This window comes from Oncorhynchus tshawytscha, unplaced genomic scaffold (genome assembly GCF_018296145.1).
Source record: "Oncorhynchus tshawytscha isolate Ot180627B unplaced genomic scaffold, Otsh_v2.0 Un_contig_527_pilon_pilon, whole genome shotgun sequence".
Classification (NCBI taxonomy): domain Eukaryota; kingdom Metazoa; phylum Chordata; class Actinopteri; order Salmoniformes; family Salmonidae; genus Oncorhynchus; species Oncorhynchus tshawytscha.
In genome coordinates, this window is record NW_024609535.1 from 50,001 (window position 1) to 68,937 (window position 18,937).

The following is an 18,937-nucleotide window of genomic DNA, read 5'->3' on the forward strand; positions in this document are numbered from 1 at the left end:
TGTTTGTCTGAGATGTAATCATACCTAATGACCAGACAGGAGATGTGAAAACATGCTGGAAGTTTGGAAGAAGATGTCGAGTCTTGCTGTGTCAAAATGACCCCAGAGCTTAACTCTCTCTCCCTCTCTGTGTGTGTTTGTGATGTAATCATACCTAATGACCAGACAGGAGATGTCGAGTCCCGCGGTGTCAAAATGACCCCAGAGCTTAACTCTCTCTCCCTCTCTGTGTGTTAGTTGGATAAAATCATAGAGGGAGAAATTCGATCAGAATAAAACTCAGATGCAGCTGGGGGTCTCTCCCACACAACGCCACCCTGTCCTCACTGACCGTTCCCACTTCTCTGTGTGTGTGTGTGTCTATGTGTGTGTGTGTGTGTGTGTGTGTGTCTGTGTGTGTGTGTGTGTGCGTGTGTGTGTGTCTCTGTGTGTGTGTGTGTGTGTGTAACAGAGAAGAGCCTAGGGAGAGGGAGAGAGAGAGGTACTGAGCTGGCAGAGTGTATAGAGAGAGGGAGAGGAGGAGAGGAGGAGGGAGAGAGAGAGGTACTGAGCTGGCAGAGTGTATAGAGAGAGGGAGAGGAGGAGAGGAGGAGGGAGAGAGAGAGGTACTGAGCTGGCAGAGAGTATAGATAGGAGGAGAGGAGGAGGGAGAGAGAGAGGTACTGAGCTGGCAGAGTGTATAGAGAGAGGGAGAGAGGGAGAGGAGGAGGGAGAGAGAGAGGTACTGAGCTGACAGAGAGTATAGAGAGAGGGAGAGGAGGAGGGTGTAAGTGTTCCTGGTATAAATCAAATTGACACAATTGAATATGTTACATGGTAGATACAGTATGTTACATTGTAGATACAGTATGTTACAATATAGTATGTTACATAGTAGACACAGTATGTTACATGGTAGATGCAGTATGTTAAAATCAAATCAAATCATCAAATCAAATTTTATTTGTCACATACACATGGTTAGCAGATGTTAATGCGAGTGTAGCGAAATGCTTGTGCTTCTAGTTCCGACAATGCAGTAATAACCAACGAGTAATCTAACGAACAATTCCAAAAAAACTACTGTCTTATACACAGTGTAAGGGGATAAAGAATATGTTCATAAGGATATATGAATGAGTGATGGTACAGAGCAGCATAGGCAAGATACAGTAGATGGTATCGAGTACAGTATATACATATGAGATGAGTATGTAAACCAAGTGGCATAGTTAAAGTGGCTAGTGATACATGTATTACATAAGGATGCAGTCGATGATAGAGAGTACAGTATCTACGTATGCATATGAGATGAATAATGTAGGGTAAGTAACATTATATAAGGTAGCATTGTTTAAAGTGGCTAGTGATATATTTACATCATTTCCCATCAATTCCCATTATTAAAGTGGCTGGAGTAGAGTCAGTGTCATTGACAGTGTGTTGGCAGTAGCCACTCAATGTTAGTGGTGGCTGTTTAACAGTCTGATGGCCTTGAGATAGAAGCTGTTTTTCAGTCTCTCGGTCCCAGCTTTGATGCACCTGTACTGACCTCGCCTTCTGGATGACAGCGGGGTGAACAGGCAGTGGCTCGGGTGGTTGATGTCCTTGATGATCTTTATGGCCTTCCTGTAGCATCGGGTGGTGTAGGTGTCCTGGAGGGCAGGTAGTTTGCCCCCGGTGATGCGTTATGCAGACCTCACTACCCTCTGGAGAGCCTTACGGTTGAGGGCGGTGCAGTTGCCATACCAGGCGGTGATACAGCCCGCCAGGATGCTCTCGATTGTGCATCTGTAGAAGTTTGTGAGTGCTTTTGGTGACAAGCCGAATTTCTTCAGCCTCCTGAGGTTGAAGAGGCGCTGCTGCGCCTTCCTCACGATGCTGTCTGTGTGAGTGGACCAATTCAGTTTGTCTGTGATGTGTATGCCGAGGAACTTAAAACTTGCTACCCTCTCCACTACTGTTCCATCGATGTGGATGGGGGTGTTCCCTCTGCTGTTTCCTGAAGTCCACAATCATCTCCTTAGTTTTGTTGACGTTGAGTGTGAGGTTATTTTCCTGACACCACACTCCGAGGGCCCTCACCTCCTCCCTGTAGGCCGTCTCGTCGTTGTTGGTAATCAAGCCTACCACTGTTGTGTCGTCCGCAAACTTGATGATTGAGTTGGAGGCGTGCATGGCCACGCAGTCGTGGGTGAACAGGGAGTACAGGAGAGGGCTCAGAACGCACCCTTGTGGGGCCCCAGTGTTGAGGATCAGCGGGGAGGAGATGTTGTTGCCTACCCTCACCACCTGGGGGCGGCCCGTCAGGAAGTCCAGTACCCAGTTGCACAGGGCGGGGTCGAGACCCAGGGTCTCGAGCTTGATGACGAGCTTGGAGGGTACTATGGTGTTGAATGCCGAGCTGTAGTCGATGAACAGCATTCTCACATAGGTATTCCTCTTGTCCAGATGGGTTAGGGCAGTGTGCAGTGTGGTTGAGATTGCATCGTCTGTGGACCTATTTGGGCGGTAAGCAAATTGGAGTGGGTCTAGGGTGTCAGGTAGGGTGGAGGTGATATGGTCCTTGACTAGTCTCTCAAAGCACTTCATGATGACGGATGTGAGTGCTACGGGCGGTAGTCGTTTAGCTCAGTTACCTTAGCTTTCTTGGGAACAGGAACAATGGTGGCCCTCTTGAAGCATGTGGGAACAGCAGACTGGTATAGGGATTGATTGAATATGTCCGTAAACACACCGGCCAGCTGGTCTGCGCATGCTCTGAGGGCGCGGCTGGGGATGCCGTCTGGGCCTGCAGCCTTGCGAGGGTTAACACGTTTAAATGTCTTACTCACTTCGGCTGCAGTGAAGGAGAGACCGCATGTTTTCGTTGCAGGCCGTGTCAGTGGCACTGTATTGTCCTCAAAGCGGGCAAAAAGTTATTTAGTCTGCCTGGGAGCAAGACATCCTGGTCCGTGACTGGGCTGGGTTTCTTCCTGTAGTCCGTGATTGACTGTAGACCCTGCCACATGCCTCTTGTGTCTGAGCCGTTGAATTGAGATTCTACTTTGTCTCTGTACTGGCACTTAGCTTGTTTGATAGCCTTGCGGAGGGAATAGCTGCACTGTTTGTATTCAGTCATGTTACCAGACACCTTGCCCTGATTAAAAGCAGTGGTTCGTGCCTTCAGTTTCACACGAATGCTGCCATCAATCCAAGGTTTCTGGTTAGGGAATGTTTTAATCGTTGCTATGGGAACAACATCTTCAACGCACGTTCTAATGAACTCGCACACCGAATCAGCGTATTCGTCAATGTTGTTGTCTGACGCAATACGAAACATCCACGTGATGGAAGCAGTCTTGGAGTGTGGAGTCAGCTTGGTCGGACCAGCGTTGGACAGACCTCAGCGTGGGAACCTCTTGTTTTAGTTTCTGTCTGTAGGCAGGGATCAACAAAATGGAGTCGTGGTCAGCCTTTCCGAAAGGGGGGAGGGGCAGGGCCTTATATGCGTCGCGGAAGTTAGAGTAACAATGATCCAGGGTCTTTCCACCCCTGGTTGCGCAATCGATATGCTGATAAAATTTAGGGAGTCTTGTTTTCAGATTAGCCTTGCTAAAATCCCCAGCTACAATGAATGCAGCCTCCGGATAAATCGTTTCCAGTTTGCAGAGAGTTAAATAAAGTTCGTTCAGAGCCATCGATGTGTCTGCTTGGGGGGGATATATACGGCTGTGATTATAATCGAAGAGAATTCTCTTGGTAGATAATGCGGTCTACATTTGATTGTGAGGAATTCTAAATCAGGTGAACAGAAGGATTTGAGTTCCTGTATGTTTCTGTCATCACACCATGTCACGTTAGTCATAAGGCATACGCCCCCGCCCCTCTTCTTACCAGAAAGATGTTCGTTTCTGTCCGCGCGATGCGTGGAGAAACCCGCTGGCTGCACCGCTTCGGATTGCGTCTCTCCAGTGAGCCATGTTTCCGTGAAGCAGAGAACGTTGCAGTCTCTGATGTCCCTCTGGAATGCTACCCTTGCTCGGATTTCATCAACCTTGTTGTCAAGAGACTGGACATTGGCGAGAAGAATGCTAGGGAGTGGTGCACGGTGTGCCCGTCTCCGGAGTCTGACCAGAAGACCGCTTCGTTTCCCTCTTTTTCTGAGTCGTTTTTGGGTCGCTGCATGTAATCCACTCCGTTACACTGGTTGTAAGGCAGAACACAGGATCCGCATCGCGAAAAACATATTCTTGGTCGTACTGATGGTGAGTTGACGCTGATCTTATATTCAGTAGTTCTTCTCGGCTGTATGTAATGAAACCTAAGATGACCTGGGGTACTAGTGTAAGAAATAACACGTAAAAAAACAAAAAACTGCATAGTTTCCTAGGAACGCGAAGCGAGGCGGCCATCTCTGTCGGCGCCGGAAGTACATGTATCTACATGGTAGATACAGTATGTTACATGGTAGATACAGTATGTTACATGGTAGATACAGTATGTTACATGGTAGATACAGTATGTTACATGGTAGATACAGTATGTTACATGGTAGATACAGTGTGTTACATGGTAGATACAGTATGTTACAATACAGTATGTTACATGGTAGGTACAGTATGTTACATGGTAGATACAGTATGTGACATGGTAGATACAGTAAGTAACATAGTAGATACAGTATGTTGCAATACAGTATGTTACATGGTAGATACAGTATGTTACATGGTGGATACAGTATGTTACAATACAGTATGTTACATGGTAGGTACAGTATGTTACATGGTAGATACAGTATGTGACATGGTAGATACAGTAAGTAACATAGTAGATACAGTATGTTACAATACAGTATGTTACATGGTAGATACAGTATGTTACATGGTAGATACAGTATGTTCCTTGGTAGATACAGTATGTTACAATATAGTATGTTACATGGTAGATACAGTATGTTACAATACAGTATGTTACTACAGTTGGTAGATACAGTATGTGTGTTACATGGTAGATACAGTATGTTACAATGCAGTATGCCACTTGGTAGATACAGTATGTTACAATACAGTATGTTACATGGTAGATACAGTATGTTACATGGTAGATACAGTATGTTACAATACAGTATGTTACATTGTAGATGCAGTATGTTACAATACATAGTATGTTACATGGTAGATACAGTATGTTACAATACAGTATGTTACATAGGTAGATACAGTATGTTACATGGTAGATACAGTATGTTACATACAGTAGATACAGTATGTTCCAATACAGTATGCTACATGGTAGATACAGTATGTTACAATACAGTATGTTACATGTAGATAGGTACAGTATGTTACATGGTAGATACAGTATGTTACATGGTAGATACAGTATGTTACAATACCGTGTGTTACATGGTAGATACAGTATGTTACAATACCGTGTGTTATATGGTAGATACAGTATGTTACAATACAGTATGTTACATGGTAGATACAGTATGTTACAATACAGTATGTTACATGGTAGATACAGTGTTACAATACAGTATGTTACATGGTAGATAGAGTATGTTACAATACAGTATGCTACATGGTAGATACAGTATGTTAAAACACAGTATGTTACATGGTAGATATAGTATGTTACATGGTAGATACAGTATGTTATAACACAGTGTGTTACATGGTAGATACCATATGTTACAATACAGTATGTTACAATACATTATGTTACATGGTAGATACAGTATGTTACAATACAGTATGTTACATAGTAGATACAGTATGTTACAATACAGTATGTTACAATACATTATGTTACATGGTAGATACAGTATGTTACAATACAGTATGTTACATAGTAGATACAGTATGTTACAATACAGTATGTTACATGGTAGATACAGTATGTTACAATACAGTATGTTACATGGTAGATATAGTATGTTACATGGTAGATACAGTATGTTATAATACAGTGTGTTACATGGTAGATACAGTATGTTACAATACAGTATGTTACATGGTAGGTACAGTATGTTACATGGTAGATACAGTATGTTACATGGTAGATACAGTATGTTACAATACAGTATGTTACTTCGTAGATACAGTATGTTACAATACAGTATGTTACATGGTAGATACAGTATGTTACAATACAGTATGTTACATGGTAGATACAGTATGTTACAATACAGTATGTTACATGGTAGATACAGTGTTACAATACAGTATGTTACATGGTAGATAGAGTATGTTACAATACAGTATGTTACATGGTAGATACAGTATGTTAAAACACAGTATGTTACATGGTAGATATAGTATGTTACATGGTAGATACAGTATGTTATAACACAGTGTGTTACATGGTAGATACCGTATGTTACAATACAGTATGTTACAATACATTATGTTACATGGTAGATACAGTATGTTACAATGCAGTATGTTACATAGTAGATACAGTATGTTACAATACAGTATGTTACATGGTAGATACAGTATGTTACAATACAGTATGTTACATGGTAGATATAGTATGTTACATGGTAGATACAGTATGTTATAATACAGTGTGTTACATGGTAGATACAGTATGTTACAATACAGTATGTTACAATACAGTATGTTACATAGTAGATACAGTATGTTACAATACAGTATGTTACATAGTAGATACAGTATGTTACAATACAGTATGTTACATAGTAGATACAGTATGTTACATTGTAGATACAGTATGTCACAATACAGTATGTTACATGGTAAATATAGTATGTTACATGGTAGATACAGTATGTTACATAGTAGATACAGTATGTTACAATACAGTATGTTACATAGTAGATAAAGTATGTTACAATACAGTACGTAACATAGTAGATACAGTATGTTACAATACAGTATGTTACATAGTAGATACAGTATGTTACAATACAGTATGTTACATAATATATACAGTATGTTACAATACAGTATGTTACATAGTAGATACAGTATGTTACAATACAGTATGTTACATAGTAGATACAGTATGTTACATGGTAGATACAGTATGTTACAATACAGTATGTTACATGGTAGATACACTATGTTACAATACAGTATGTTACATGGTAGATATAGTATGTTACAATACAGTATGTTACATAGTAGATACAGTATGTTACAACACAGTATGTTACATAGTAGATACAGTATGTTACAATACAGTATGTTACATGGTAGATCAGTATGTTACATGGTAGATACAGTATGTTACAATACTGTATTTTACATGGTAGATACAGTATGTTACAATACTGTATTTTACATGGTAGATACAGTATGTTACAATACAGTATGTTACAATACAGTATGTTACATGGTAGATCAGTATGTTACAAGGTAGATACAGTATGTTACAATACAGTATGTTACATGGTAGATACAGTATGTTACAATACAGTATGTTACATGGTAGATCAGTATGTCACATGGTAGATACAGTATGTTACAATACTGTATTTTACATGGTAGATACAGTATGTTACAATACTGTATTTTACATGGTAGATACAGTATGTTACAACACAGTATGTTACAATACAGTATGTTACATGGTAGATCAGTATGTTACAAGGTAGATACAGTATGTTACAATACAGTATGTTACATGGTAGATACAGCATGTTACAATACAGTATGTTACATGGTAGATCAGTATGTCACATGGTAGATACAGTATGTTACAATACAGTATGTTACATGGTAGATACAGTATGTTACATGGTAGACACAGTGTGTTACATGGTAGATACAGTATGTTACAATACAGTATGTTACAATACAGTATGTTACATAGTAGATACAGTATGTTACAATACAGTATGTTACATGGTTGATACAGTATGTTACAATACAGTATGTTACATGGTAGATACAGTATGTTACAATACAGTATGTTACATGGTAGATACAGTATGTTACAATACACTATGTTACATGGTAGATCAGTATGTTACATGGTAGATACAGTATGTTACATGGTAGATCAGTATGTTACATGGTAGATACAGTATGTTACAATACTGTATTTTACATGGTAGATACAGTATGTTACAATACTGTATTTTACATGGTAGATACAGTATGTTACAATACAGTATGTTACAATACAGTATGTTACATGGTAGACACAGTGTGTTACATGGTAGATATAGTATGTTACAATACAGTATGTTACATGGTAGATACAGTATGTTACAATACAGTATGTTACATGGTAGACACAGTGTGTTACATGGTAGATACAGTATGTTACATGGTAGATATAGTATGTTACATGGTAGATACAGTATGTTACATGGTAGATACAGTATGTTACAATACAGTATGTTGCATGGTAGATACAGTATGTTACATGGTAGACACAGTGTGTTACATGGTAGATACAGTATGTTACAATACAGTATTACATGGTAGGTACAGTATGTTACATGGTAGATACAGTATGTGACATGGTAGATACAGTACGTAACATAGTATATACAGTATGTTATAATACAGTGTGTTACATAGTAGATACAGTATGTTACAATACAGTATGTTACATGGTAGATACAGTATGTTACAATACAGTATGTTACATAGTAGATACAGTATGTTACAACACAGTATGTTACATGGTAGATACAGTATGTTACAATACAGTATGTTACAATACAGTGTGTTACATAGTAGATACAGTATGTTACAATACAGTATGTTACATGGTAGATACAGTATGTTACAATACAGTATGTTACATGGTAGATGCAGTATGTTACATGGTAGATACAGTATGTTACACGGTAGATACAGTATGTTACAATGCAGTATGTTACGTGGTAGATATAGTATGTTACAATATAGTATGTTACATGGTAGATGCAGTATGTTACATGGTAGATACAGTATGTTACACGGTAGATACAGTATGTTACAATATAGTATGTTACATGGTAGATGCAGTATGTTACATGGTAGATACAGTATGTTACAATATAGTATGTTACATGGTAGATGCAGTATGTTACACGGTAGATACAGTATGTTACATGGTAGATACAGTATGTTACAATATAGTATGTTACATGGTAGATGCAGTATGTTACATGGTAGATACAGTATGTTACACGGTAGATACAGTATGTTACAATGCAGTATGTTACGTGGTAGATATAGTATGTTACATGGTAGATACAGTATGTCAAATGGTAGATACAGTATGTTACAATGCAGTATGTTACATGGTAGATACAGTATGTTACAATGCAGTATGTTACATGGTAGATATAGTATGTTACATGGTAGATACAGTATGTTAAAAGGTAGAGCCCACGAGGCTATGTAATTTGACCAGAATAAATAATAGCAATAGTGTTGGGTTTCTATCATACACAATTGCACACAGTAGTCTTGGTGTCGAGTCCGAGCCACAAAAACGCATGGAAACATCACCTCATTACCTTGATGCTTTCTCTGTTCGAGAGAGAGAGAGAGAGAGAGAGAGAGAGACGTAGAGAGAGAGAGAGACGTAGAGAGAGGGAGAGATGTAGAGAGAGAGAGAGAGAGAGGGAGAGACGTAGAGAGAGAGAGAGAGAGACAGATGTAGAGAGAGATTGAGAGAGAGGGAGAGACGTAGAGAGAGAGAGAGAGACAGATGTAGAGAGAGAGAGAGAGAGAGAGGGAGAGACGGAGAGAGAGAGAGAGACAGATGTAGAGAGAGAGAGAGAGAGAGACAGATGTAGAGAGAGAGAGACAGAGATGTAGAGAGAGAGATGGAGAGAGAAAGAATCTTAGACATTTAGACTCCCCTCCCTCCTTCCCCAGAAGAGGAAATTGGAAGTGACATTACATTTAGACCTCAGGCCCTCTCTGAAAAGAGATAGAGACATCTCTGAATAACTTGTATCTCTGGTGTTCATGTCACACAGGAGACAGTAAATTTAGATCTCAGGCCCTCTCTGAAAAAAGACAGAGACATCTCTGAATAACTATTATCTCTGTTGTCCATGTCACACAGGAGACAACAGTTATTCTTTGTGAGTTCACCGTCTTGCATTGAGCTACTGTTCATCCTGCTGCTGTTTTCAACATCACATCAGAGTCTCAGATTAAACCACTGCTTAAAATATAACAGGAAGTGGACCGACTGAGTTTCAAATGGTGTGAATGACATGACCACTGAAACCCCTCTGAGACAGATGCACACATACAGTCTAACACATATCTCTGAATAACTCTCCTCACTGAGACAGAAGAGAAAACATTAGACATCTCTGCTGTTTAGGTCCTGCAGCTATCAGGTTGTAGCAGTATGAAGAGGTAGACTAGACTTCTCTGCTGTTTAGGTCCTGCAGCTATCAGGTTGTAGCAGTATGAAGAGTTAGACTAGACTCCTCTGCTGTTTAGGTCCTGCAGCTATCAGGTTGTAGCAGTATGAAGAGTTAGACTAGACTTTTCTGCTGTTTAGGTCCTGCAGCTATCACGTTGCAGCAGTATGAAGAGTTAGACTAGACTTCTCTGCTGTTTAGGTCCTGCAGCTATCACGTTGTAGCAGTATGAAGAGTTAGACTAGACTTCTCTGCTGTTTAGGTCCTGCAGCTATCAGGTTGTAGCAGTATGAAGAGGTAGACTAGACTTCTCTGCTGTTTAGGTCCTGCAGCTATCAGGTTGTAGCAGTATGAAGAGTTAGACTAGACTTCTCTGCTGTTTAGGTCCTGCAGCTATCAGGTTGTAGCAGTATGAAGAGTTAGACTAGACTTCTCTGCTGTTTAGGTCCTGCAGCTATCACGTTGTAGCAGTATGAAGAGTTAGACTAGACTTCTCTGCTGTGCATGCTCATTTTTTTTTTTCACCCTCTTACATCTACAGTTCATAAGAGACAGACAGGCAGGAGACAGACAGAGAGGGGGAGAGAGAGGGAGATACAGACAGACAGAGAGGGGGAGAGAGAGGGTGATACAGACAGACAGAGAGGGGGAGTGAGGGAGATACAGACAGACAGAGATGGGGAGAGAGAGGGTGATACAGACAGACAGAGATGGGGAGTGAGAGGGAGACACAGACAGCCAGAGAGGGGGAGAGAGAGAGGGAGACACAGACAGACAGAGAGGGGGGGAGAGAGAGGGAGACACAGACAGACAGAGAGGGGGAGAGAGAGGGTGATACAGACAGACAGAGAGGGGGAGAGAGAGGGTGATACAGACAGACAGAGAGGGGGAGTGAGGGAGATACAGACAGACAGAGATGGAGAGAGAGAGGGAGACACAGATAAACTAACAGACATACAGGCAGCGACAGACAGAGAGAGAGAAAATATGTGTGAAAACCTTAGACATATATACTCCCCCTCCGTCCCCGAAAGAGGAAAGGAGGGGTGTGAGTAAATGTCTCTGATGAACTATTATCTCTGGTGTCCATGTCACACAGGAGACAGCATAGTATATACAACTCTACACAGGAGACAGCATAGTATATACAACTCTACACAGGAGACAGCATAGTATATACAACTCTACACAGGAGACAGCATAGTATATACTATACTATATCTACATTGCCATTGATGGCTGACGACAGTACAAGACGTATTGCAGCATTTCAGCATTTCAATTATTTTATCTTCACTGTGGTAAACTAAACAAATATCAACTGTATATACAAACTAATCTACACTGTAGTAAACTAAACTAATATAAACTAAATATACAAACTAATATACACTGTGGTAAACTAAACTAATATAAACTAATTATACAAACTAATCTTCACTGTGATAAACAAACATGATTCTAAGTCTGTGGTCACATGGTGTTGGTTAGTGTCGTACTATTGGTTAGACAGTTTCCCCTTTAATGAGGTTGACTGTTAAAACTGTCTCTGACATTAGACTGAGTCACACAGAGACTCCAGCTGTGCAGCGAACAGACAGGAACCTACAACTGAGATAACAGCAGACTTTACAACAGTAGAAGATACAACAGTAGAAGATACAACAGTAGAAGTTACAACAGTAGAACATACAACAGTAGAAGATCCAACAGTAGAAGATACAACAGTAGAAGTTACAACAGTAGAAGTTACAACAGTAGAAGATACAACAGTAGAAGTTACAACAGTAGAAGTTACAACAGTAGAAGATACAACAGCAGAAGTTACAACAGTAGAAGATACAACAGTAGAAGATACAACAGCAGAAGATACAACAGTAGAAGATACAACAGTAGAAGATACAACAGTAGAAGATACAACAGTAGAAGATACAACAGTAGAAGATACAACAGTAGAAGATACAACAGTAGAAGTTACAAGAGTAGTAGACATTCGAAGACGAAGAACCTGATAAATAAATACCATGGATATTGATGATTGTATATATGCCAATCAAAGAACCATCATGTCCAGCAAGAAGGATGCAGTTGGTGGTCAACGTTCAGGTAACAGCCGGTATTCATTTTGGGTTTCTGAACTCCACCATATGCTGAAAAAAACAGCATAGACTAGCATCAATTTCAAGCTGGTCCATGCTGGTCCGATGCATGCTGATCTAGCATGTTATGCCGTCCAGGCTTCATTGTGTTTTTGTTGTTGACCTTGCTGTGTTTTGGACACTGGAGATCAGTTTCAAGTCACAATATGCCGGCTTGCAAAATTACGTTTAATTCCTATTCCTAATCCACTCCTGACAGAGTCACAAAATGTATATTTAAAATTCAAATTTTGAATTGATTATGTTTTAGTGAAATATTATATATGTTTGGGCTTCTTATGGTCAATTTTGAGTCTACAAATGATTTTGAGAACAAACAGGCACGCGGCTGAATCTACTTGATGATCCCTGACCTAAACTATCTAAAAATAAAAACATAAAAACATTTGACTAACGGGTGCAATAAGTCCTACTAACAGATTGGATTAGTTGAAAGGCCCTGAAAGGTATTGGTACTACTAGGTGGAGCCAGTAGAGTCGTGTAGTCAGTAGTGTCGGTTGGAGGCCTTTACACTGGTGATCGTGACCTCACTTCCTCATTCTATTGAAACAACTATTCCCGAGGAGAGAAAGGGAGGACGGGTTTGAAGGGGAACTGTGGAGATCATGTTGGCATCAGTTCTGTGATACCATTGGAAGGGTGACACCTGTGGGAGATGATTAAGAGGATGAGTCAGAAGGGAGTGGGATGATCCAGTGTTGACGAGGTGGTAGGATGTGGCAGTAGCAGAAGAGAAGAAGTTAGAGATGATGGCCAAAGCATTTATCCAACTGTAAATTTGTCCGAGGAGGGGCAGAGGGGGAGAGAGAGAATGAGAGAGGAGCATCCTGGAGTGCAGAACAGGAGGGAGGATGTAAATGATGAATGGACCATTTACCATGGCAGAGGTGAAAAGGGCAATAGGTAAGACTGGGTTAACTTCACGTGGTAAAGATGAGGTGTGCTATGTTATGTTGGCCCGTCTTAGTAATGAGGCACTGGATAAGGTTTTGTTGTTGAACAACAGAGTGTAGGAGGAAACTACCAGGCAGCTGGAAGGAGGCAATAGAGGTACCAATCAGGAAGACAGGCCAACAAGCTATCTGTCACACCCTGACCTTAGAGATCCTTCATTCTCTATTTTGGGTCTGGGTGTGACTAGGGTGGGCATTCTAGTTTCTTTATTTCTAGGTTGGCCTGGTATGGTTCCCAATCAGAGGCAGCTGTCTATCGTTGTTTTTGATTGGGGATCATACTTAGGCAGCTTTTTCCCACCTGTTGGTTGTGGGATCTTGTTTTTGTATTGTTGCCTTTGAGCTGCACGTTCGTTTCTTTGTCCTGTATTGGCATTTATTGTCCTTTATTGTTTTTGTGTCGGTTCTCATAAATAAAGATGATGAACCCAAACTGCATTTTGGTCCGATTCTTCCGTGACACTATCGGCCAATAGTTTTAAGGATCCGCCCCTTTTGATCAATTTTCACCTGAAATGACATACCGAAATCTAACTGCCTGTAGCTCAGGCCCTGCAGCAAGTATATGCATTCTTGGTACCATTTGAAAGGAAACACTTTGAAGCTGTGAAAATGTGAAAGGAATGTCATTCAATATAACCCAATAGATCTGGTAAAAGATAATACAAAGAAACAAACCAACCGCTCTTTTGTATTTTTTTTTTGTGCCATCATCTTTGAAAAGCCATAATACATTATTATTATTCCAGCCCAGGTGCATTTTAGATTTTGGCTTTTAGATCAGTGTATGTGCAACGTTTTAGACTGATCCAATGAACCATTGCATTTCTGTTCAAAAATGTTGTCAAGACTGCCCAAATGTGCCTAATTTGTTTATTATTAACTTTTCATGTTCAGAATTGGGCACTCTCCTCAAACATCAGCATGGTATTGTTTCACAGTAATAGCTAATGTAAATTGGACAGTGCAGTTAGATTAACAAGAATTTAAGCTTTCTGCCAATATCAGATATGTCTATGTCCCGGGAAATGTTCTTGTTATTTACAACCTCATGCTAATCGCATTAGCCTACATTAGCTCAACCATCCCGTGGAAGGGACACAGATCCCCAAGAAATGTCTTTAACGTCACACAACAAAGGCTGGTCACCAGTGAAAACACAATGAAGGCTGGTCACCTGCCTATGCTGGTCAATGACGTTTTTTCCACAGGGGCTGCAACTCAAGCAACAGAACATTTGAGGTACCAGAACTCAGTTGTTGTGCTGTGAGCCAAGTCAAGCTTGTCTATTTTACTCAGTGCTTGACAGAGCTACTCTACACAAATAGACGCAAATACCTGATAAAGTTCTTATGATGATAATTTGTGCTTCAGTGTGGAAGAGACGTTTCCTAGCTGCTGCAGTGTGTCTGGGGCTGCTGTGTGTTCTCCTACTGGCTGGGATCATAGGCCTGTTTCTCTACCGTGAGTTTGACATGTTCTCACTCAAACATTCTTCATCATCAGTGGTGTAATGACCAGGGATCAATTACATTTATATTCCAGTCAATTCAGAAAGTAAACCAAATTTCAAATGTTCCTCATTGAAAAGCATTGAAGATAATTGGAATTCCAGTGTACTTCCTGAATTGACTGGAATTTAAATTGAATTGACCCCAACCCTGGAGATGTCTGATTAACTTGGTTGTTGATCACGTTATTTCACAGAGAGAAACCTATTGAACAGTTACAACAACCTGACTGCAGAGAGAGACCAGCTACAGACCAGTTATAACACCCTGACCAAAGAGAGAGACCAGCTACAGACCAGTTATAGTTCCCTGTCTAAAGAGAGAGAACAGCTACAGACCAGTTATAACAACCTGACCAAAGAGAGAGACCAGCTACAGACCTGTAATAAATATGGCACATGTCCCCAAGACTGGATAAGGTCTTGCTGCAGTTGTTACTACATCTCCACTGATGAGAAAACGTGGGACGGGAGCAGAAAGGACTGTCAGGTGAGAGGAGCAAACCTGGTGATCATCAACAGCAGAGAGGAACAGGCTTTAATCAAAGCGTTCAACAAAAAAGCCTGGTTTGGTCTGACGGACATAGAAGTTGAGGGAACCTGGAGATGGGTGGACGGCACACCACTGACCACAAGTTACTGGAACAAAGGGGAGCCAAATGATTTGCAGGGAGAAGACTGCGCTTTGGTTGATAACACTCAAAAGGACCCAGTAGTGGCTTGGAATGATGTGCCATGTAACCTCAAAAATGGTTGGATCTGTGAAAGGCAGCTGTGTTAAGTCTATCAATAACAGGTTTAGGTTGGGAAGAACTTGGGGGGGGCTGGGGTTGGGGAGGGTTGGGAAGAGCTTGGGGGAGCTGGGGTTGGGGAGGGTTGTAAAGATATTGGGGGTTGGGGAGGGTTGGGGTTGGGGAGGGTTGGGAAGAGCCTGGGGGGTTGGGTTGGGAGGGCTGGGGCAGAGAGGGTTGGGAAGAGCTTGAGGGGGCTGGGGTGGGAGGGTTGGGGTTGGGAAGAGCTTGGGTAGGGCTGTAATTGGGGAGGGTTGGGAAGAGCTTCGGGAGTTGTTGGGAAGAGCTTGGGGAGGGCTGGAATTGGGGAGGGTTGGGGAGGGGAAGAGCTTGGGGAGGGCTGGGGTTGAGGAGGGTTGGGGTTGGGAAGAGCTTGGGGAGAGCTGGGGTTGGGAAGTGATTGGGGAGTGGTTGGGAAGAGCTTGGGGAGGGCTGGGGTTGGGAAGTGCTTGGGGAGGGCTGGTGTTGGGAAGTGCTTGGGGAGGGCTGGTGTTGGGAAGAGCTTGGGGAGGGCTGGGGTTGGGAAGAGCTTGGGGAGAGCTGGGGTTGGGAAGAGCTTGGGGAGGGCTGGGGTTGGGAAGAGCTTGGGGAGGGCTGGGGTTGGAAGAGCTTGGGGAGGGCTGGGGTTGGGAAGAGCTTGGGGAGGGCTGGGGTTGGGAAGAGCATGGGGAGGGCTGGGGTTGGGAAGAGCTTGGGGAGGGCTGGGGTTGGGAAGAGCTTGGGGATGGCTGTGGTTGGGAAGAGCTTGGGGATGGCTGTGGTTGGGAAGAGCTTGGGGATGGCTGGGGTTGGGAAGAGCTTGGGGAGGACTGGGGTTGGGAAGAGCTTGGGGATGGCTAGGGTTGGGAAGAGCTTGGGGAGGGTTGGGGTTGGGAAGAGCATGGGGATGGCTAGGGTTGGGAAGAGCTTGGGGAGGGTTGGGGTTGGGAAGAGCTTGGTGAGGGCTGGGTCGATGGATAAGGGATATAAAGGGACAGTGCAGCAAACCTGACCAACTGATCTAATTGATCAGTTCATTGATTGCTGGAAATCCAAAAACATGATGTGACTGTGGCACTCCAGGACCAGGAATTCCTACTTCTGGGCTAAGGTGTAGGCTGGGTTGAGATCCAGGGGTTGAGTGGTGATGATGGCTGGGTGGAGGCCAATGGATATGTGAAGGTTGGAGGGAAGGAGGGATCAATACCAGGGGTGATGGAGGGGTGGTTGCTGGGGTTGTTGGGTTTGGTGGAGGCTGTGGTAAGACTGTGGGGGAGTAGGGGTGGATACTAAGGGTGTTTGGTGGAGTGGAGGATGGGGAAGGCTTGATGCAGTAAGGGTATATTCTGAGTTCAGCTACATTCTACAGTAGGTTACTCTCCCATGGTACAGTAGGTTACTCTCCCATATGGCTAAGTTGATTGTTCATCTACAGTAGGTTACTCTCCCATATGGCTGAGTTGACTGTTCAGCTACTGTAGGTTATTCCCCAATATGGCTGAGTTGACTGTTCAGCTACTGGAGGTTACTCTCCCATGCTAGTGTAGGTTACTCTCCCATCCTACTGTAGGTTACTCTCCTATGCTACTGTAGGTTACTATCCCATGATACAGTAGGTTACTCTACCATGCAACTGTAGGTTACTCTTCCATGCTACTGTAGGTTACTCGCCCATGCTACTGTAGGTTACTCTCCCATGATACTGTAGGTTACTCTCCCATGCTACTGTAGGTAACTCATCCATGCTACTGTAGGTTACTCTCCTATGCTACTGTAGGTGACTCCCCCATGCTACTGTAGGTTACTATCCCATGATACAGTAGGTTACTCTCCCATGCAACTGTAGGTTACTCTTCCATGCTACTGTAGGTTACTCGCCCATGCTACTGTAGGTTACTCTCCCATGATACTGTAGGTTACTCGCCCATGCTACTGTAGGTTACTCTCCCAGGCTACTGTTGGTTACTCTCCCATGTTACTGTAGGTTACTCTCCCATGTTACTGTAGGTTACTCTCCCATGCTATTGTAGGTTACTCTCCCATGCTACTGTAGTTTACTCACCCATGCTACTGTAGGTTACTCATCCATGCTACCCATGCTACTGTAGGTTACTCATCCATGCTACTGTAGGTTACTCATCCATGCTACTGTAGGTTACTCTCCCATGTTACTGTAGGTTACTCTCCCATTCTACTGTAGGTTACTCTTCCATGCTACTGTAGGCTACTCTCCTATTCTACTGTAGGTTACTCTTCCATGCTACTGTAGGTTACTCGCCCATGCTTCTGTAGGTTACTCTCCCATGCAACTGTAGGTTACTATCTCATGCTACTGTAGGTTACTCGCCCATGCTACTTACTGTATATTACTTTCCCATTCTACTGTAGGTTACTCTCCCATGCTACTGTAGGTTAGTCTCCCCTGCTACTGTAGGTTACTCTCCCATGCTACTTACTGTATATTACTTTCCCATTCTACTGTAGGTTACTCTCCCATGCTACTGTAGGTTAGTCTCCCCTGCTACTGTAGGTTACTCTCCCATGCTACTGTAGGTTACTCTCCCATGCTACTGTAGGTTTCTCTCCCATGCTACTTACTGTATATTACTTTCCCATTCTACTGTAGGTTACTCTCCCATGCTACTTACTGTAGGTTACTCTCCCATGTTACTGTAGGTTACTCTGCCATTATACTGGAGGTTACTCTCCCATGCTACTGTAGGTTACTCTCCCATGCTACTTACTGTAGGTTACTCTCCCATGTTACTGTAGGTTACTCTCCCATGCTACTGTAGGTTAGTCTCCCTGCTACTGTAGGTTACTCTCCCATGCTACTGTAGGTTACTCTGCCATTATACTGGAGGTTTCTCTCCCATGCTACTTACTGTATATTACTTTCCCATTCTACTGTAGGTTACTCTCCCATGCTACTTACTGTAGGTTACTCTCCCATGTTACTGTAGGTTACTCTCCCATGCTACTGTAGGTTACTCTCCCATGCTACTTACTGTAGGTTACTCTCCCATGTTACTGTAGGTTACTCTCCCATGCTACTGTAGGTTACTCTCCCATGCTACTTACTGTAGGTTACTCTCCCATGTTACTGTAGGTTACTCTCCCATGCTACTGTAGGTTACTCTCCCATGCTACTTACTGTAGGTTACTCTCCCATGTTACTGTAGGTTACTCTCCCATGCTACTTACTGTATATTACTTTCCCATTCTACTG

General features: G+C 42.3%; 1 protein-coding gene across 1 annotated transcript in view; it reads left to right on the plus strand.

Annotated features, from left to right (window-relative positions):
* The window catches only part of LOC121845049 (CD209 antigen-like protein C), a 25,312-nt gene extending 9,568 nt beyond the window's left edge, over positions 1 to 15,744 (plus strand). Inside the window, exons 2-3 of the mRNA XM_042315754.1 lie at positions 14,803 to 14,892; positions 15,136 to 15,744. Of these exons, the coding sequence (XP_042171688.1) occupies positions 14,803 to 14,892; positions 15,136 to 15,719 (674 nt within the window). The 3' untranslated portion in view covers positions 15,720 to 15,744. The remainder of the gene's footprint in view (positions 1 to 14,802; positions 14,893 to 15,135) is intronic.
* Positions 15,745 to 18,937: the final 3,193 nt, after the last annotated feature.